The sequence below is a fragment of the Stomoxys calcitrans genome, chromosome 5 (assembly GCF_963082655.1).
Source record: "Stomoxys calcitrans chromosome 5, idStoCalc2.1, whole genome shotgun sequence".
In the NCBI taxonomy this organism is placed as follows: Eukaryota; Metazoa; Arthropoda; class Insecta; order Diptera; family Muscidae; genus Stomoxys; species Stomoxys calcitrans.
Window position 1 is genome coordinate 42,642,657 of NC_081556.1, and position 23,161 is coordinate 42,665,817.

At 40.1% G+C, this 23,161-nt stretch overlaps 1 protein-coding gene across 2 annotated transcripts; it reads left to right on the top strand.

The window, feature by feature from the left end:
* The first annotated feature begins 11,513 nt into the window (after positions 1-11,513).
* Positions 11,514-21,288, top strand: LOC106090575 (cytochrome P450 6g1). Of its 2 annotated transcripts, none has more exon segments than NM_001311225.1 (3): positions 11,514-12,233; positions 20,020-20,814; positions 20,912-21,281. In NM_001311225.1, coding segments are annotated over 3 exon segments (1,569 nt in total). In that variant the 5' UTR covers positions 11,514-11,768; the 3' UTR covers positions 21,221-21,281.
* The last annotated feature ends 1,873 nt before the right edge of the window (positions 21,289-23,161 follow it).

Below are 23,161 nucleotides of genomic sequence, written 5' to 3' on the forward strand. Positions count from 1 at the left end.
CTAGGTAAATGGTGGATTTAGTTCTTCTTCCATTAGGAAAGCTTTGTGTGAGTACCCTTTCAAAGAAAGACTTATTTTTAGTAGGCTTTTCCAAAGAAAATGCATAGTTTAAGTATCCTTTCCCGAAGGGAGGAGGTAGTTTCTGTACGTTTCTTCTGGAGTAGTTTTAGTACCATTAATGGAATGAAAGGAACTGTTTTAGGTATCATTTCTCGAAGGGCAGGGTTAAGTTGAAAAGATGGTGCAGATATTAATCCGTCCAATGCCACTAGGGACATACACCTAAGCCAGTAATCCGTTCAATGCCACCCCTCGAAGTTGGTTCATGTCTGGAATTGTGTCTTCTCACGATCTGGATCCCCCTATGGGATTTTCGCTGTTCCACAATGTTGCATGCGCATTTGTCGCTCACTCCCTTAACTCGGACTGCGTCGACCCGACAGGCTTCGGCAGGCAGTCCTCCGGCCTTCACCGCCAAATCATCTGCCCTTTCATTTCCCCTTACTCCGTTATAGCTCGGCACCCAAAAGAATCGGATTTTGCCATCCTCAGAAAAGGCGTTAATCTCCTTCTTACACTGCAAGACTGTTTGTGATCTTACCGTCCGGTTGTTATTACCCTTATGGAAATTCTACTGTCCATAAAGATGTTCACACTCGACGTCCTCGCGTTAGCACCATACCACGTCACGCATTCCGTGATCGCCCGGATCTCCGCCTGCAGGACCGTATTATGGTCAGGCAGTCAAAACAGAACTCAGTCCCTGGGTTCTCAATGTAGACCCCCAAGTCCACTCTGTCCTCTAGCTTTCATCCATCCGTGTAACATGATCATCCTGATTGCAATACTAGGGTTCCGTCAATCCAAGACTGTGCCGATGGCAGCAGTTCCTCGCACTCGACTTTCCTATCGTCACCTCGATTATACCGCTATGGTATGAGCTGCTCCCATTCTCAATCCATTTTCCGATCGCCTTAAGTCTCATAGCCGCAGTGGCTGCCTCACACTTAATCTATATGTCAATGGGCCGGATATCTAGAATAGTCTCCAGTGCCCTAGTGGGCGTGGTCCTCATCGCTCCGCCTATGCCAAGACAACATGTTCTCTGAACCTATTGTATGGTCCTCATGTTGCACTTTTTCTCCATAGCAGTCCACCAAACTAATGAGGCGTTAGTAAGTATTGGTATAATCATGCTCCTGTAGAACGCCTGGGTCAAATACTGGCGAGACCATCATAAAAAAAACTTTCAGCGGTTGTTATCCCCTCCTAATTCTGGCGACATTTGTGAGGTACTATGCCATGAAAAAACTTCTCAAAAGAGGTGTAGCACTGCGGTACGCCGTTCGTACTCGTCTATAAAAAGGAGGTTCCTTATCATTGAGCTTAAACTTGAATTGGACTGCACTCATTGATATGTGAGTAGTACGCCCCTGTTCCTTAATGGTATGTTAATGGGCAAAATTTGCAATATGATCAATGTCATTATTCCAAGGGCAAGGTTAGATCAGTACTATTTCTCAAACAAATGATTCCTTTAGTATTCTTTTCAAAAGGATGGGGTAACTTTAGTAGCATTTCCCAAAAGATGGGATAACTTTAGTAGCCTTTCCCGAAGGAAGGGGTAGCTAAGTACTCTTCTCTTGGGAAGGAGTAGCTTTAGTACCCTTCTCATGGCAAGGGGCAGCTATAGTACCCATCTCTTGGAAAAGGGTAGCTTTAGTTTCAATCTCTTGGAAAAGGGTACCCTCTCCCCTGATAAAGGTTAAGTGTGGTCCCGTCTTCCTGGGGAAGGTTTAAGTATAGTAGCCTTTTTCTTGAGAAGCCTTCAGTTGAGTATTCCAAGAGCAGGGTAAGATGAGGGTACTAAATGGTTCTTAACTATAAGAGTTTAGTACCCTTTTCCTGGAGAGGGGATATGTTTTTTACCCTTTCTCTAGAGAAGGGTTAAGTTTAGTAGCCTTTTAATGAGGAAGGGTTAATTTTTGTACGCTTTTCCTGGAGAAGTGTTAAGTTTGGTACCCTTTTCGCGTAGTAGGGTTGAGTTTGGGACCCTTTTCCTAGAGTAGACTTTCCCTTGGGAAGTGTACTCCTTCGTTAGTACCCTTTCTCTAACGAAGGACACTCCTTCCTTAGTACTCTAGCTTTTGGGAAGAGAACTCCTTCCATGACATAATTAACAGGTAGTGTACCGTAAACAGCTGAGTACAATTTTTTCTTGCGAAGTACAATATCTTTCAACAAATGTTGGTTGTGTGTGTGCGTATTATAGTTAAGAGCCATAAACACAAATAACGAAAAATGACGCGATCTAGTAACTTACACAAAATCAGAGTTGCACTAATCACTGATTTTGACAGAAAGTGTATTCATTTTTTGCTGTTGGGCAACTGCCACTACCTGTAAATGAATATATCTTTGGTTGTGTGTGCGTATTATAGTTAAGAACTATAACACACAATCAACGAAAAATTACGCGATCTAGTTTACACAAAATCAGAGTTGCACTAATCACCGATTTTGACAGAAAGTGTACTCAATATTTTGTTGTGGGGCAACTGCCACTTCCTGTAAATGAATATATCTTGACTCCTTCCTAAAAAAAGCATTAAGCGGGAAGAGTGTTTTATTTATCCATAAGCTAGCGAATCCGATGGACTGGTAAATAAAACACAGCAAATATTCGCCATTTCCCTTTATACTTAAACTAAAGAAGAGTCGTAAACTTTCCAGACGCCAACAAAAAGTCGTTCATTGTGACCTACTTTTTTTGTATTTCACCTAGCTTTTCTTTTATTTTTTTTTTCGTTCCACACACAATCAACGAAAAATTACGCGATCTAGTTTACACAAAATCAGAGTTGCACTAATCACCGATTTTGACAGAAAGTGTACTCAATATTTTGTTGTTGGGCAACTGCCACTACCTGTAAATGAATATATCTTGACTCCTTCCTTAAAAAAAAGCATTAAGCGGGAAGAGTGTTTTATTTATCCATAAGCTAGCGAATCCGATGGACTGGTAAATAAAACACAGCAAATATTCGCCATTTCCCTTTATACTTAAACTAAAGAAGAGTCGTAAACTTTCCAGACGCCAACAAAAGGGTCGTTCATTGTGACCTACTTTTTTTGTATTTCACCTAGCTTTTCTTTTATTTTTTTTTTTCGTTCCACACACAATCAACGAAAAATTACGCGATCTAGTTTACACAAAATCAGAGTTGCACTAATCACCGATTTTGACAGAAAGTGTACTCAATATTTTGTTGTTGGGCAACTGCCACTACCTGTAAATGAATATATCTTGACTCCTTCCTAAAAAAAAGCATTAAGCGGGAAGAGTGTTTTATTTATCCATAAGCTAGCGAATCCGCTGGACTGGTAAATAAAACACAGCAAATATTCGCCATTTCCCTTTATACTTAAACTAAAGATGAGTCGTAAACTTTCCAGACGCCAACAAAAGGGTCGTTCATTGTGACCTACTTTTTTTGTATTTCACCTAGCTTTTCTTTTATTTTTTTTTTTTCGTTCCACATTGTACTCAAATCGAAATGTAAAGATCACATAGTAATGCGTAGATGATACTAAAATTATAATTCTCAAAAATAATTAATGTTTTTATTCCCTAATTCATCCCAATTATTGACAATTATATATTATTATTTTAATTTTTAATAAGTATACAACATGCAATATGGTGGTAACTATATCTTAGGACCATATTAAAATTTTGGGTTTTTTGCTAATTCTAAAAAATTTTAATTGTAAAGAATTTAAATGACAGATGATGGACAGTCAGTCAGCCAGCGAATTGTATTGATTTGTAGTTTGTCCCAGAAAAAAAACAAAAATAAAATTATATATCAATTTAATACGTAATTGACGCATGTTAATACATTAGATGTTATATATTCAAGATTTGTGTAACAGCGAACAATGTATTTGCATTGGTCATCGCCATGATACGCTGTTGCTCCATACAGGGCTATAATCAGTGTCTTACTGTTAACATTGTGGCAATAGAGATGCCCGTTCAGGTTTTATATGCAAGTATGGAGTATGAACAAACTTAATCATGGGAGATGTAGAATAGAAATGTCAGACGGTCGGACTTTGTCGAAATTTGTTTAGTCACGCCGAACTCTGGATACCCACCACCGTGCATATATTTATTATCCTGCTTCTATATCAATGTCCAAGAATGGGCAATTTTTTTTTTCTGTCAGCCAACACGCAGTGGATGTCCCCTACGAATGCAGTGCATTGCGTTGGCGAGAGGAAATTTGGAATTGGAGGGGGGAAAATGTAGTGCTTATTGACATTTGTCTTAAATCTTTGGATGTCAAAGTGGGAGAAAAAAACATTAGCCGGAAGTCGATTCCACATACGAACGGTTCGGGTGAAATAAGAATTCTCTCTATAATGCATTGTGCGGTCTGCTGGCCAATCAATTACAAACGGGTGGGAGTTCCTGGAATGTCTAGCATCCCTGACATACATCCTTACATCAGGAATTAGAAGACGAATATCAGCGCCAAACAACCCACATTGCGACATCGCTCTCCTCTGTACACGGCCCAATAGCTCCAGGGATGATTTTGAAGCTCCAGCCCATACATGTGAGTTGTACTCCATTTTCGGCCTTATAAAAGTGGTGTAGATGTTAAAAAGATCAGACGGAGTGAAGTAATTCTTACACCGTTTAAGGAAGCCTAAACACTTAAATGCTTCTTTCGACACTTCGAATACATGTTTAGCCCATACGAACATCACTTTGTATTTTCATGCCCAGAATATCAAGAGCTTCTGATTGCTCAACATCTACACCGTTGATAGACAAATATGATCGTAATGGGTCAGCGAATCGTTTGTGTGGCAACAAACAGCACTGAGTCTTCTGTGCATTAAAATCTACTCGATTCATTCGAACCCACTCAGAAATGGCTAGCAAATCCTGGCAAAGGGTATTGTCCATAACCCGCCTCTTGTCCTCAATCTTTCGAAGACTTGCCCTATGGCCGAATGAGTACCAATGACAGAGATTACTGTCATCCGCAAATGAGTAGATCGGTTTCGATAGCTGACCCAACAGATCGTTGATGAAAATTAAAAAAAGAGAAGGAGAAAGAACAGAGCCCTTGGGTACACCTGCGGTCAATTTGCGCTCATTGGATAAGAATCCATCTATAACGACTCGAATAGGGCGTTCTCTGAGAAAGCTCGAAATAAATCGAACGAAGCCATTACCGATACCAAATGCGACAAGCTTTGATAGCAGTGCACCGTGCCAGACCCTATCAAATGCCTTGGAGATATCCAGAGCCACAACCTTACTCTCACCAAACTGGTGGATTGAACGACTCCAACGTTCCGACAGAAGTGCCATGAAGTCTCCCGTAGAGCGATTTCTGCGGAACCCATACTGTTGGTTGCTAAGAAGGTCATTAGACTCTAAATACCTCGCTAGATGGAGATCAACCAAGCTCTCCATGATCTTGGAGAGAGCGGAGCATATCGCAATTGGCCGATAATTCGCAGAATTGTTTGCCTCACCCTTCTTGGGTATTGGCTGAACGTTCGCAACCTTTCAACGCACTGGGAAGACTCCCGTACGGTAGGCAAGATTGAAAAGGTTGCGTAATGGACGAGCGAGCGTCGAAGAACACTTGCGTAAGACAAGTGTTGATATGCCATCCGGGCCCGGGGATTTATTTAAGTCTAGATTTTCAAGAACCCTTTTAACTCCACGAGTTCGAAAAAATATTTGGGGCATGATGCCAGATACATTTTCGATTGAGGGGAGGGGTTGATTGCTATCCGGTAGGTAAGAATTTCCAGCAAATATATCAGCCAACAGGTTAGCCTATCAACCGGGTTAGTGAACGTTTGATCATCCCTAACAAGAGTTGGAATAGATGAAGAACTACCCTTTACTCTTTTCACGAACGACCAAAAGCTCTTACTTCCCCGTGTAGAAGCAAGAACCTTAGTACGCAGACGCTGTTCGTAAAGAAATTTTTCGCGCCTAAGCACATTGACATGCGAAGATCTTGCCTGTTTGCGCAACAGTTCAGTATTGGCATTTTTATCCAAGCACCAGTTCCTGAATGCAACCTTTTTCGATCTGACAGCATCTCTGCAAGTCTGGTTAAACCAACTTTTGTCGTCAGATTTAGCCGCTATAGTCTTAACTGGGATAATTGTCTTCATTCCATTTAAAATTATCAAATTATCGGTTCATATGGGAACTATATCCAAGCATGGTCCGATATGGACCATGCGCGGTTCGGATGTCGGGTGGCCTCCATGTTCTAAATGTATATAAAATTATGGTCCGATCTGGTTTCGACAACGGGAAATCTATTCCAACTCACTGCTTTAAATTTCAGCGAAATAGGAAAATAGGGGTTTTTATGGGTTTAAGACCCTCGGCATATCGCTCTATATAGCAGCTATATCCAAATTTGGTCCGATCTGGACTATGCTCAGTTCGGACAATGAGGGGCGAAATCGGGTAACAAATGCGGTCTATAATACAGCTATTTCATCGAACAACGAGATGAAACCCACTGTCCCAAATTTCAGCGAAATCGGGTAGCAAATGGGGTTTAAGACCCTTAATTGGCAGATCGGTCCATATGGCAGCTGTATTTTAATATAGTCCGATCTGGACTAAACTTGTTGCGGATGTCGATAGGATGTCACTGTTCTAAATTTCAACAAAATCGGGTGATACACGCACCCTTAAATCGGTAGGTCGGTCTATATGGCACCATAGGAAAGTAGGTATATTAATTTTGTCATACCGTTTGCAACACACCGAAATATCCATTTCCGACGCTATAATGTATAGATATTCTTGATCGTCGTAAAAATCTAAGACGATCTGGCCATGTTCTTTTTTGCCCATAGGCTGGTTTAGTTGGAAGATAGGCTTTATCGGATTATTTCTTGATATAGTCTCCATATAGACCAATCTGCCGATTTAAGGTCTTGGGCCCACAAAAGCCACATTTATTATCCGATTTTGCTGAAATTTGGGCTATGTAAGGTCACTCGACATCCTTCATCAAGTTGGCCCAGATCGGCTCAGATTTGAATATAACTGTCATATGGTTCGATCTTTCGATTTAAGATCTTGGGCCCATAGCGGACGCATTTTTTGTCCGACATTTGGGACAGTGAGTTGTGTAAGGCGCCTCAACATCCTCGTTTAGTTTGGCCCAGATCGGTTTAGATTTGGATATACAATAGCTGCCATATAGTTCGATCTCTCGATTTAAGGTCTTGGACCCATAAAAGCGAAATTTTTGTTCGATTTTGCTGAAATTTGGGACAGTGACTTATGTTAGGCTTTTCAATATCCGTGTCCTATACGGTTCAGATTGGTCTTTATTTGGATATAACTACCAAAAAGACAAATATTTTGTTCTACAAAATTGAACAGTGACTTTTATTTATTAGACCACTCAATGTCCGTACCGAATTTGGTCCAAATCGAATCATATTTCGATATAGCTGTGGATTATGACGAAAGGGACGAAGGGTAGTTGGAGTGGAGCAGATTTTGAGATTGAAAATCGCTCCGCTCCGAGTTCAAAAAATGTCACTCCCGCTTCTACAAAAATAGGTCTGCTCCGAATCCCTGGTTCTGATAGCCCATTTTGCCCATGAACAATCCACTTAGGAACTGGGACAAACTTCTCACAATCAATGAGTGCAGTCCGATTGCAGTTTAAGCTCAATCATGAAGTTTTTACATAGTACCCATAAATGTTGCCAGCATTAGGAGGAGAAAACCACCGCTGAAAATTTTTTCAGAAATTCTCGCCAGGATTCGAACCTAAGAGTTCAACTTCATAGGCGGACATGCTAACCTCTTCGCTACGGTAGCTTCCGTAGTGTTTTAATACGACTCCTAATATTCGTGTGAAGTATGGTCCGATTCGGTTTATAACCTGATATAGCTCCCATATAAACCGATCTCCCGATTTGACTACTCAAGCACCTGGGAGCCGCAATTGTTATTCGATTGGGCTGAAATTTTGCTCGTAGTGTTCTGACATCCAAAAGGTATGGTTCAAACCGGTCTATAGTCCCATATTCATCTCCTTTTACTTTTTGATTTCCTAGAAATAAAAATAGCTTCTCAAACGATGTTATCCATATTGGAATATAAGCGATTGAATCAAGGAGAATACCCTGTCTGTTGCCGCTGCTTGACCAAAAAAAAGGTAATTGGTCTTGCCGGAATGGCCAGAGGCATTAAGAGTAGCATTCAATTCAGTGCATCCATTGGTATCGTTCTCACAGCGCACAGTGGGATAGAACCGAAAAAAGTAGGTAGTCACCTCGGTATTTCGAAAATTTGTTGGACTGTCAAATTTTTGTTTGCGGTCCGATTTGAAAAAATTGTAAGAAAAAACGAATAGAAAAGAGAACTAAACTAAAAAAATTCTGCACGAATTTTTTACAAAAATCCACAAAGTACCTCTTTTGGTTTCAAAATCGACATTTATTAATAAATTTGCTGTGCAAAAAAATTCTTGCATGAGTTTAGGGGACATATGGAGTAAAAAACAAGTAAAAGCGTGCTAAGTTCGGCCGGGTCGAATCTTGGGAACCAACCACCCTGGATTCTGCTAAAAATTTATAAAAAATAAACTTAGTTGAAGTGCATTACAAACAGAATGACGAAATTAATTAACTAACGGAACTCTAGCATTGCCGTCTGGAAGATCATGTTACACGGATGGATCAAAGCTAGGGGACAGAGTGGGACTGGGGCTCCTACATTGAGAACCCAGGGACTGAGATCTGTTTTAGACTGCCTGACCATAATACGGTCCTGCAGGAGGAGATCCGTAAACGGTTTTTGCGGACAGTAAAATTGCCATAAGGGCAATAACAACCAGGACGGTAAGGTCACGAACAGTCTTAAAGTGTAAGAAGGAGATTAACGCCTTTTCTGAGAATGGAACAATCCGAATTGTTTGGTTGCCGGGCCATAACGGAGTTAGAGGAAATGAAAGGCAGATGATTTGGCGGTTAAGGCCAGAGGACTGCCGTCAATAAACTTGGTTAACCGTAAGCCTTTCGGGTCGACGTAGTCCGAGTTGGAACAGCGAACCCGTCGGTAGGACGGCGAAAATCCTATGGGGCGATCCGGATCGTGAGAGGACGAGGCTATTACTGAAAGGAAGTAAGAAGGAGGTCAATATAGCTTTTGGTCTCATAACGAGACACATAGGACTACGAGCTCGCTTATGCCAAATCGGTGCGGCAAGTGGTATCATGTGTAGGGCATTTGGGGAAGATGATGAGACGTTGGAGCATTTCCTATGTCCTTGTCCGGTTTTCGCGGCTTAAAGGCACCAGTATTTAGTAGGGGACACAATAAAAGATTAGGGGCGTGCCATGGAAAACAATTAGGGATTTTGTAAGTAACACCGAATTTCTAACTTAGATTTTCTTTTTCGAGGTTATTTTTTATATCCACCACCATAGGATGAGGGTATACTTAACTAGTCATTCCGTTTGTAACACCTCGAAATATTGATCTAGGACCCCAAAAAGTATATATATTCTTGATCGTATATATATTCTCGCCATTCTGAGTCGAAATAGCCATGTCCGTCCGTTCGTCCGCCTGTCGAAATCACGATATCGGTAGAACGCCGCTTGAAATTTTGCACAGACACTTAATATTGATGTAGGTCGTTGGGGATTGCTAATGGGCTACATCGGTTCAGATTTGGAAATAGCTACCGATTTGATTCCTTGAGCCCCTGGAAGACGTAATTTTTATCCGATTTGGCTGAAATTTTGCATGTAGTGTTCTGTTATAGCATCCAACAACTGTGCTTAGTACGGTCCAAATCGATCAAGAACCTGATATATCTCCCATTTAAACCGATCTCTTGATTTGACTTCTTGAGCCCCTGGAAGCCTCAATTTTTGTCCGATTTTACGGAAATTTTGCGTGTGGTGTTCTGTTATGACTTCCAACAACTGTGCCAAATCTCGTCTAGGTCAAGGACCTGATATAGCTCTCATATAAACCGATCTCCCGATTTGACTTCTGGAGCCCTTGGAAGCCCCAATTTTTGTCCGATTTGACGGAAATTTTGCACATAGTTCACTGTTATGACTTCCAACAACGGTCTAAATCGGTCAAGAACATTATATAGCTCCCATATAAACCGATCTCCCGATTTGACTTCTTGAGCCCTTACAAGCCGCTATTTTTATCCGATTTCGTTGAAATTTTGCATATAGTGTTCTGTTATGACTCTCTATAACCAGATATAGCTGTCATATTTTAGCCAAAACCAATTGGTGGGTTCCGAAGATTCGGCCCGGCCGAACTTAGCACACTTTTACATGTTTAGTATTTAGAGAGCACAAAAAGCCGATTACTGGCTTAGGTGTGTGTCCATAGTGCAATGGGGCGGATTAATATCCGCACCCTCTTTTCAACCTAACCATAGATATAGCTTCCATATAGATGTATTGCCCGATTTTTACTTCTAGAGCCTTTGCAAGCGCATTTATCACCCGATCTTCTCAAAACTTTGCACTACACTTTCTTCTGCGACTTCCACAAAAGTGCGGATTTTGGTCGAAATCGGTTCAGATTTAGCCATAGCTCCCATATATATGTTCGGCAGATTTAGACTAGTATTGAAATAATTTGATCATTTATTAACCGATTCTTTGTGCTAATCTACCTTATGACTCCCGTTCAGATTTAGACATAGCTTTGCATATCACCCGATTTTCACTTTTAGATCTTTTGTCTGCTAATTTCTTTCCAGATTTTCTCTAACATTTTCACAATCCTTTTTTATTTAGTTTGCAGATATATTTTCGTCCGACTTTAACTAATGCTCAATCCTTACAAAATTTGTCGCGAGTTTCTCTTATAACTCTTCGGACGACTGATGATTTTCAAAGAAATCTTTTCAGATTTAGATATAGCTCCCATATATATGAATCTCCCGAGTTTCACTTATAAGGCCTTTGCTATCGCATTTATCAATCGATCTTCTCAAAAAAAAAACAATATGAAATTCTAGATATCAAATTAAAGCAATTTTAAGTTTGGGCGACTTAGCCTGCTTACCCAATGTTTTGTTTTGTTTTTATTCGATTTTCTCCCACAGTGCAGCGACTGGGATGCACAGTCAGGCTAGGATCCAGCTATATATTGAAAAGTAGGTGGAGTTTTTATGTGACGTCCACCCATTAGCAACACCATATAGCAATATGGGTCTGACAACTGACAAACGCTGTTATTTTCATTATAATCAAATGTTGACCAAATATTCCATTTTAATAAAAATGCCAACAAACTTTTGTTTTAAATCAAGCATTTTCTAGTAATTTAAAATTCTTGATGTATATCCCTGACAAAAGAGACAGCATTTCAAGTCATTTGTAAAAATGCTATAAAAGTTTCACGAAATGCTTGGCGGTCGTTTAGTTTGCAAAAATAACATCTACCGGAGTGTTAAGTAATTCCGGTGGAAGAATTTCTCCGAGACTATTGAATGTGTTAAACAATAAAAAATATAAAAAACTACAGAGATTGTTGTTAAAAGAAAGTTAGTTATTGTTATAAAAAACTAAGAAAACCAAATATAAAAATCTGTATAAAATAAGATAAGATCAGAATCGAACTTTACCTTGCAACCTACATTTGTAACCTTAAAAAAAACCTCAAGGATTAAACTACCAAAAGAACATCACTGCAGTAAAAAATGATTGCCTCAAATATCCTTTTGGCCATTACCATCCTTTTGACTGCTGTGTATTTGTGGTGTCGCCGCACCTACTCTTATTGGCAACGCCATGGCATTCCCTTTGCCAAGCCCACCATGTTGATTGGGAATACCAAGGAGGCCTTTAGCTTAAAGACCAGCATTGGATTACATCTTTCACAGCTCTACAATCTGCCGGAGATGCAAGATGAGCCCGTCGTTGGCATTTATATGTTCCATCAACCCGCCCTGGTGATCCGTGAGCCGGAGTTGATTAAATCGATATTAATAAAAGATTTCAATTTGTTTACTAATCGCTATGGAAAGTGCGATCCGCACGGCGATGTGTTGGGCAACAGTAATTTGTTCTTTGCACGCAACAACTATTGGAAAGAGTTGAGAACGAAAATATCGCCTGTCTTCACGAGCGGCAAGGTGAAGCAAATGTATCCGCTGATGTTGGAGGTGAGTAGGGCGAAGAAAGAACATGCAAATCTAAAACGATTGATTATAGGGGTATTAAAAAATTTGAATAGAAGATTTTAATACAAAAACAAGTAAAAAGGCGTCAAATTCGGCCGGGCCGAACTTTGGATACCCACCACCTCGGGTATATATGTAAACCACCTTTCGCCAAAATCCGATGAAAATCGCATATATTATGTCTCATAGCAGCTATATCGAAATATTTTCCGATTTGGACCAAATACTAATAAGTACAAGTCATTATTCAATTGTGTATAACTAAATATTGGTCTTTCAAGTAGCTATTGGGTTGCCCAAAAAGAAATTGCGGATTTTTCATATAGTCGGCGTTGACAAATTTTTTCACAGCTTGTGACTCTGTAATTGCATTCTTTCTTCTGTCAGTTATCAGCTGTTAGTTTTAGCTTGCTTTAGAAAAAAAGTGTAAAAAAAGTATATTTGATTAAAGTTCATTCTAAGTTTTATTAAAAATGCATTTACTTTCTTTTGAAAAATCCGCAATTACTTTTTGGGCAACCCAATATATCTAAAAATAAACCGATATGAACCATATACGACACGGAAAAGCCTAACGTAAGTCACTGTGTCAAACTTCAGTGAAATCGGATTATAAATGCGCCTTTTATGGGGCCAAGACTTTAAATTGAGATATCGGTCTATATGGCAGCTATATCCAAATCTGGACCGATTTGGGCCAAGTTGTAAAAAAATGTCAAAAAGCCTAACACAACTCACTGTCCCAAATTTTGGCAAAATAGGACAATAAATGCGCCTTTTATGGGCCCAAGACCTTAAATCGAGAGATCGGTCTTTATGGCAGCTATATCCAAATCTGGACCGATCTGGGCCAAATTGAAGAAGGATATCGACTGGTCTAACACAACTCATTGTCCCAAATTTCAGCAAAATCAAATTAAAAATGTGGCTTTTATGGACCTAAGACCCCAAATCGGCGGATCGGTCTATATGGGGGCTATATCAAGATATAGTCCGATATAGCCCATCTTCGAACTTAACCTGCTTATGGAAAAAAAAGAATCTGTGCAAAGTTTTAGCTCAATATCTCTATTTTTAAAGACTGTAGCGTGATTTCAACAGATAGATGGACATGGCTAGATCGTCTTAGATCAGGAATATATATACTTTATAGGGTCGGAAATGGATATTTCAATGTGTTGCAAACGGAATGACAAAATGAATATACCCCCATCCTTCGGTGGTGGTGCTAAGTTCGGTATTTGTCAAGTTCTTTGACTGACTTTTTCAAATATATATGACCTATACTTGTCACGGCTGTAAGAAAGAAGTCATAGAAAAAAAACAACCTCCAAAATTTCAGGCAAGTCGAGTAATAATTTCGTCCTCCAGAGGCTCAGAAAGTCAAATTGGGAGTTATTGACCGATGTGGACCTTACTTGTCACGGCTGTAAGAAAGGAGTCATAGAAAAAAAACACCTCAAAAATTTCAGGCAAATCGAGTAATAATTGCGCCCTCCAGAGGCTCAGAAAGTCAAATTGGGAGATCGGTTTATATGACAGCTATATTAGGTTATTAACCGATTTAGACCATACTAGGCACATTGGTCGGAAGTTACATCAAATCAATAAATGCAAAATTTCAGCAAAACTGGAAACTTGAAACAACCCGTTTTGTTAAGTTCCTTCATAACTGTGCCGAATACGGTTCAGATCGATCTATATCTTAATATAGCCCCCATATAGACTGATCTCCCAATTTAAGGTATAACGCCAAAAAAACCGATTTTTTTTTTATCCGATTTATTGAGTTCCTTGATTTCTGTGCCGAATATGGTTCAGATCGGTCTATGTCTTAACATAACCTCCATATAGACCGATTTAAGGTATAAGGCCAATAAAAGCCAATTTTTATTCGATATTGGCACAGTGATTTGTACTAGCCTTTTCAATATATGTAACGATACAGCTGTCATATATACCGATCTACCAAATCAAATTCTTTGACCTTTAAAGGCGCATTTAGATCTCGATTTTGAAAATTAGCACAGTGTGTTGCGTTGAGATCCTTAACATCCATGGCGAAGATGATCCAGATCGGTCGACATCCTACCAATATAGACCGATCTTTCGGTTTAAGGTCTTAAGCCTATAAAAACCACATTTATTGCTTGGTTTCGCTAAAATTTTAAAGAAAGAGTAATGCTAGTTCACTCGGCATCTAAACCGAATATGGTCCATTTCGAACCATTTTTAGATATTTGAGGGCCTTGAGCCCATAGAAGTGCATTTTTTCCAATTGCGTTGAAATTTGGAATAACAAATTATAGGCCTCTAAACACCCAGTGTTCCAAATTTCACACAAAGTAATAAATGAGCCTTTTATGGACCAAGAACTTTAAATCGGGAGATCGGCCTACATAGCAACCATATCCGAACGTGATCCAATTTAGACCAAATTCGGCAAAAATCTTTGGTTTATTTTCATGGAGCAAACAAAAATTCTTTTAAATCGGTTCTCCCATCTTTCATACCTGACGTTTTTGGTGTCAAAAACCAGTAAGGAAGGGCAAAAATCGGGCGGTGCCGACTGTATAATACCCTACACCTACCCTTTAAGTTAAGGTATAAGTTGAAAACCAACTGGACAAAATTCGAAAGGCTACTCAAAAGAACACTTCGGCAATTGTCCAAGCACAGAAGACATTGGCGAAAATGTCAACAGGATTACGACTGCACTGGTTAGGTCCTACGAAGATAGTTGTCCTCCTCGGGAAAGGAAATCAGCTCAAGAAAAACCCTGGATGACCGGGGAGATACGCAATATTGGGAAAGAGGTCCACAGACTTTTTAACAGAGCACGTCGTAAAAAAACCGGAAGTTTATTGGGATGTGTATTACACACGCCTCAAGGAATACAATCGGATAACCAGAGCGGGAAAACGTGTCTCCTAGAAGCTTTTCTGCGAACAGGTCGATAGCGGTAATGAAGCATCCAAGATAAAAAAGTTTCTCTCAAAAACCCATGTCCAAACTGAAACTTTAGTAGACGACATGGGAGTGAGAGCACAGACAACGGAGGACATGTTGAGGCTTTTGATGAAAACCCATATTCCACAGGATACGACGGGACTCACGGAGGCACCGGAATCTTGGAATAATGATGTTGATCGAAGGTTTATTATAACGGAATTTATGGTGAATGAATCCTTGAGGAGCTTCAAACCATTGAAGTCACCCGGACCTGATGGAATATTTACGGCGTTACTACAGAAAGAAGCAGATTATCTGGTGCCTCATCTGGCCAAAATTTTCACAGCGTGCCCAGGACTTGCATATACTCCGAAAGCCTGGCAGGAGGCAAGGGTGGTGTTTATACCCAAGCCCGGCAAGGCAAGTTATGCGACACCAAAGGCCTACAGACCCATAAGCCTTACGTCCTTTCTACTCAAAACCATGGAACGTATTGTGGACAGCATGATAAAGAGTAGGACATCCAGCGCACTGCTCAAATACAAACAGCATGCCTATGTCAAGGGAAGGTCGGTGGAGATTGCCCTGCACGAGGTTGTGCATAAAATAGAAGAATCCTTCGATGCCAAAACGTACACCCTAGCGGTATGCATTGACATCGAGGGGGCTTTTAACAATGGGTCCACACACTGATCCAATCTTTAGACCAGTACCCGGTGGATCCTGTCCTTAGAGACTGGATAAACCATATGCTAGGGAACAGGTGGATAAATTGTGTGTCCCATGGCAAAAATATAAGGGAGAAAGTGGCACAAGGCACGCCACAGAGGGGTATTTTTTCGCCACTCCAATGGGTGACCACCATAAATGACCTATTACGGATGCTGACTTAGGGGCGATTTGAACCCGTCTGTTACGCAGACGATATTATAATACTTCTGAGGAGTAAGGATCCGAACGAGCTATGTAGAGGGGCCGACCCAGAGGTCTCAATGTTAACCCAGAGAAGACTGAAATATGCCTGTTCACGAGGAAGACGAAGGTTGGAAAATTTAACGCACCACGTCTACTCAATAGGACGATTTCGATATCTGACAAGGTCAAATACTTAGGTATGATCTTGGACAGAAAACTGAATTGGAAGTGTCACATTCAGGAGCATAATGAGAAGGCTCACAGATGTTGGCCACTATGTAGACGTAGGCTCGAAATGGGGCCTGAATCCGAGGATAGTCCATTGTCTCTACAGGAGCATGATTAGACCCATATTTACTTACGCCTCAGTAGTTTGGTGGACTACTATGGAGAAAAAGTGCAACATAAGGACCATACAACAGGTTCAGGGAACATGTTGTCTTGGCATTGGCGGATCGATGAGGACCACGCCCACTAGGACACTGGAGACTATTCTAGATATCCGACCCATTGACATACAGATTAAGTGTAAGGCAGCCACTGCGGCTATGAGCCTTAAGGCGATGGGAAAATGGATTAAGAATGGGAACAGCTCATACCATCGCGGTATAATCGAGGCGACAATAGGGAACCTGTAAGGAAGGGAAGAAGTTTCCGATCGGATACCTGTCATGAACCTTGAGGCGAGTGCGAGGCACTCCTGCCAGCGACACAGTCTTGGATTAACGAAACACTTGTATTGCCATCTGGAAGATCATGTTACACGGATGGATTAAAGCTAGAAGACAAAGTGGGCCCGGGGGTCTACATTGAGAACACAGGGACTGAGAACTGTTTTAGACTGCCTGACCATAAAACGGTCCTACAGGCGGAGATCCGGGCGATGGTGTGGTGCTAATGCAAGGGCATCGAGTCTGAACATCTTTGCGAAAAGTAAAATTGCCATAAGGCCAATACTAACCAGGACGGTAAGGTCAGGAACAGTCTTGCAGTGTAAGAAGGAGATTAACGCCTTCTCTGAGGATAGCAAAATCCCCGTCGTTTGGGTGTCAGGCAATAAAGGGCAGATGATTTGACGGTGAAGACCAGAGGACTGCCGTCAATAAACTTGGTTAAACCTAAGCCTTTCGGGTCGACACAGTCCGAGTTAAGAGCGTGGGCGACTAATGCGCATGCAACACTGTGGAACAGCGAAACGGTCGGTAGGACGGCGAAAACCCTATGGGGGATAGTGAGAAGACGAGGTTATTGCTGAAAGTAAGTAAAAAAGAGGTCAGTATAGCTATTGGTATCGTGACGGGACATATAGGACTACGATCGTTGCGGCAAGTGATAGCATGTGGGGAAGATGATGAGACGTTCGAGCATTCCCTTTGTCATCGCCCGGCTTTCGCGTTTAACAGATACCGGCACTTAGGTGGGGACACTATACCAGACATGAACCAACTTAGGGGAGTGGCATGGAATACAATTAAAGATTTTGTAAGTAGCACGTAATTCCTCAATTAGATTTTCTTTTTCGAGGTTACTTTTTTGGTATTTAGAGCGCACAACAAAATTACTGTCCATAGTGACATGGGGCGGATTAACATCTGCATCCTCTTTTCAATCTAACCTTCTAATTTTAATTTTTGTTTAATCTGTTATCAAAGCACATGTGGAGTGTCTAACAGTAATTTTTTCCGTTATGTTCAATACGTTTGGAAAGCCTACCTCTAAAGGGGGTTCCTCTACCCGCTGAGGTGATAGAAATCGTGATAATAGCAGTTACTTACTATAGTAACAGACACTTACCATCAGTTAACATATAATAGAGCATTGACATTAACTAATAAACCTGTCCGCTATGTGCTCAATTGACAAATGTAATGAAAAAAAACATAATGAAGGCAGTTGTTTTACATCTACAGTCATTAATTCTGAGATTTTTCAAAAGATAAGAACAATGCATCACATAAAAAGCAATGTAGAATTTTTTTCTTTTTTTTTTTGCTTAGGCTGACTATTTTTAAACAGAATAAAATTTACTTCCTAAGCTGCATTTTATTTTCTTTTTAATGACATGAATGGAAACTTTTAAACATAATTTAAAAAATTCAATTTTTATACCGTCCACCATAGGATGGGGTATAGTAATTTCGTCATTCTGTTTGTAACATCTCGAATGCTTCTAGGCCCCATAAAGTTTATATATTCTTGATCGTCATGACATTTTAAGACGATCTAGCCATGTCCGTCTGTCTGTCCGTCCGTTTGTCTGTCGAAAGCACGCTAACTTTCGAAGACGTAAAGCTAGCCGCTTGAAATTTTACACAAATACTTATCTATATTGTTATTACTGAGATTGTAAATGAACTATATCGGTCAACGTTTTGATTTAGCTGCCATGTAAACTGATCTTGGACCTTGACTTCTTGTACCACTAGAGGGCGCAATTCTTATCCGATGTGGATGTAATTTCGCAAGAGGTGTTTTGTTATGGATTGCAATAACTGTGCTAAGTATGGTTCAAATCGGTCCATAACCTGATATAGCTGCCATATAAACCGATGTGATATCTTGACTTCTTGAGCCTCTAGAGGGCGCAATTCCTATCCGATTTGGCTGAAATTTTGCATGACCTGTTTCGTTATGAGTTCCAAAAACTATGCTAAGTATGGTTTAAATCGGTCTATAACCTGATATAGCTACCATATAAACCGATCTTGAGTCTTGACTTCTTGAGCCCCTAGAGAGCGCAGTTCCTATCCGATTTGGCTGAAAATTGTCATGACGTGTTTCGTTATGACTTCCATTAACTCTGCTATGCATGGGTTAAATCGATTCATAACCTAATATAGCTGCCATATAAACCGATCTTTTGTTTTGACTTCTTGAGCCTCTAGAGTGCGCAATTCTTATCCGATTTGGCTGAAATTTTGCATGACGTATTATCTTCTTACAACAACTGTGTTAAATAAGGTTTAAATCGGTTCATAACCTGATATAGCTGCCATATAAACCGATCTGGGGTCTTGACTTCTTGAGCCTCTATCTATGGTTCAGATCGGACTATATTTAGATATAGCTGCCATTTAGACCGATCTCCCCATAAATGCTTTATTTTTTAACCGATTTCGCTGAAATTTGAAACAGTGCGTAGTTTTAGGCCTCTCAACACCTGACCCGAATATGGTTTACATCGGACTATATTCGGATATAGCTGCAATATAGACCGATCTCCCGATAAAGGGTCTGAAGCCCATCAAAGCTTTATTTTTTATCCAATTTCGCTGAAATTTTAGGCCTTCTGGTATATTTCGACCAAAATATGGCTCAGATCTGACTCAATTCAGATATAGCTGTTATATAGACCGATCTGTCGATAAAGTGTATGAAGCCCATAAATGCTTTATTTTTTATCCAATTTGGCTGAAAGTGAGTTGTTTTAAGCCTCCCTGAGTTGTTTTAAGCCTCCCGACATCCGCCCCTAATATGGGTCAAATCAGACTATATAGATATAGCTGTCATATTGACCGATCTTCCAATTTAGGGTCTTAATCCCATAAAAAGCTGATTTATTATCTGAAAGCGTTACTTGTCTATGAGTTCTCGGGACCTGAATAAAATATGATCGAGACCAGCCCCTATTAAGATATAACTACGTATATAGTAGAGTTATAATAAAATAGGATGATTATTATATCCTTGTTTATCCTTTGTTTGCCTAAAAAAATACCGGGAAAAGAACTCGACAAATGTAATCCATGGTGGAGGGTATATAAGATTCGGCCCGGCCAAACTTAGCACCCTTTTACTTGTTATATAAATATAGTCCGATCTGAACCATATTCGGCCTGGACGAACTTACCACGCTTTTATTTGTTAATTCACTTCTTTCCTCATTACATTTTTTTTTAAGGTGGCCACTGGATTGGAGGAGCACTTGTACTTGAAGGGCAATAATTTTACCACAGAAGTTAAGGAAATCTGTGCCTCATTCACCACCGACCTCATATCGACAATAGCTTTTGGCATCAATGCCAATAGTCTTACCAATCCCAATGGTGAATTCCGTTCTCAGTGTCGTAATATGTTCCTCTTTACCCTGCCCAGAGCTTTTGACTTCTCGGTGGCCTTCTTTCTACCCAAACTGGTGTCTCTGCTGCGTGTTAAAATTTTCAGCCCTGAATTTTCGAAATTTCTGCGCTCAACCATCAATCATGTGATGAGGGAACGTGAACGTACTCAAATTCCACGCAATGATCTCATAGACATTTTGGTGGCCTTGAAAAAGGAAGCTTCCCTGGAGGGCAATAAAATAAACCCTAAAGATTATCAAGATTGTCTGGTGGCTCAGGCGGCAGTATTTTTAACGGCAGGTTTTGAAACTTCGTCGTCAACCATGGCCTTTACTCTATTCGAATTGGCCAAGAAACCGGAATTGCAAGAAAGATTGAGAAGTGAAATTGTGAATGCGCTTGCCTTGGAAAAATCTGGCCATTTGTCTTATGAAAATATACAATCGTTGAACTATTTAAATATGGTGGTCGAGGAGACTTTGCGCTTGTATCCGGTGTTGCCATTTTTGGATCGTCAACATCAAAGGCCGGCTGGAATTCACAAGGGGTTCAGCCTGAAACCCTATTATGAATACACCTTACCCGATGAGATGCCAGTGTATATACCCATATTTGCTATACAACGTGATCCAAAGGTAAGTTAGGGAAATGTTAGCTATATAAATTCGTCTCAGCCGAAATCAACATTCGTTTGACTGATTTCTTAATATTGTCTAATTATTTTCCTTTCAGTATTGGCCCAATCCCAATGAGTTTGATCCCGAACGATTTTCGCCGGAGAATAAGAAACTAAATAACAATTCTACAACTTATATGCCCTTTGGCACAGGACCCCACAATTGTATTGGCAGTCGCATTGGACTACTGCAGACCAAATTGGGTCTGGTACATTTCCTTAAGAATTATCGCGTGCAGACATGCAGTAAAACACCCATTCAAGAAGATTTCGATCCTAAAGCTTTGGTGTTACAGTTCGAGAATGGAGTCACATTAAATGTGGTGCGTGACAATCTCTATGAGAAGAATTCGAAATCGAAATAAAATTGTAGCTAAGTGGTATAATAGCCTAAATTTATAAAATAAATCTTAGATCTCAAAAGCACAACAAATTAGCATCGTTTATAACAAATTGCAATACACAATAGATGGATGTATATGGAGATATGAAGATAACAGTGTATCTGTATCTATGTACATATGTGTATTGCGGGTAATTGTGTAAATAAAAAATATGTATTAAAATAATCATAAATAATGGCTATATTATTTTTGTTTCACCAAATATTTAAATAATAGTAGAGGTATTAGAGTTGCCATCTGTTGTTACCAACTAAGAAATTTAATCGGGCGTTATTCCTATCGAATATGTAATTTACACATGCTCAGTTAAATAAGAACAAGTAAAAGCGTGCTAAGTTCGGCCGGGCCGAATCTTATATACCCTCCAACATGGAGGGCATTTGTCGAGTTCTTTTCCCGACATCTCTTCTTAGGCAAAAAATGGTATAAGAAAAGATTTGCTCTGCAATTAGAGCGATATCAAGATATGATCCGGTTTAGACCACAATTAAATTATACAATATGTTGGAGACCTGTGTAAAATGTCAGCCAATTCGAATAAGAATTGCGCCCTTTGGGGGCTCAAGAAGTAAAATAGAGAGATCGATTTATATGGGAGCTGTATCGGGCTATCGACAGATTCAGACCATAATAAACACGTATGTTGATGGTCATGAGAGGATTCGTTGTACAAAATTTCAGGCAAATCGGATAATAATTGCGACCTCCAGAGGCTCAAGAGGTCAAGATCCCAGATCGGTTTATATGGCTGCTATATCAGGTTATGAACCGAATTGAATCATACTTAGCACAGTTATTAGAAGTGATACTAAAACACTATGTTCAAAAATTTCATTCAAATCGGATGAGAATTGCGCCCTCTAGAGGCTCAAGAAGACAAGACCCACGATCGGTTTATATGACAGCTATACCAGGTTATGGACCGATTTGAACCATACTTAGCGCAGTTATTAGAAGTGATACTAAAACACTATGTTCAAAATTTCAGTCAAATCGGATGAGAATTGCGACCTCCAGAGGCTCAAGAGGTCAAAATCCCAGATCGGTTTATATGACAGCTATATCAGGTTATGAACTGAATTGAATCATACTTAACACAGTTGTTGGATATCATAACAAAACACAATGTGCAAAATTTTATTCCAATCGGGTAAGAATTGCGCTCTCTAGAGGCTCAAGAAGTCAAGACCCAAGATCGGTTTATATGGCAGCTATACCAGGTTATGGACCGATTTGATCCATACTTAGCACAGTTATTAAAAGTGATACTAAAACACTATGTGCAAAATTTCAGTCAAATCGGATGAGAATTGCGCCCTCTAGAGGCTCAAGAAGTCAAGACCTAAGATCGGTTTATATGGCAGCTATATCAAAACATGGACCGATATGGCCTATTTGCAATACCAACCGACCTACACTAATAAAAGGTATTTGTGCAAAATTTTAAGCGGCTAGCCTTACTCCTTCGGAAGTTAGCGTGCTTTCGACAGACAGACGGACGGACGGACATGGCTAGATCGACATAAAATGTCGCGACGATCAAGAATATATATACTTTATGGGGTCTCAGACGAATATTTCGAGTAGTTACAAACAGAATGACGAAATTAGTATACCCCCCATCCTATGGTGGAGGGTATAAAAATAAGGCAGTTCACAAACAAGCCTGACTGTTAACTTAGTGTTGTCAGAATGACACAGTTCCTTATAGGCTTGCCAGGTTCTCAAAGCATGAAGTCTGGAAACTCTATACTACAAGTTCGGCCTTGTCGAACTTTGGATACCCACCACCAACAATAAAATAATCATCCTATTTTATTATAACTCCACTACTATATCCATAGTTATATCTAAATAGGGGCTGGTCTCGATCATATTTTATTCAGGCCCCGAGAACTTTTA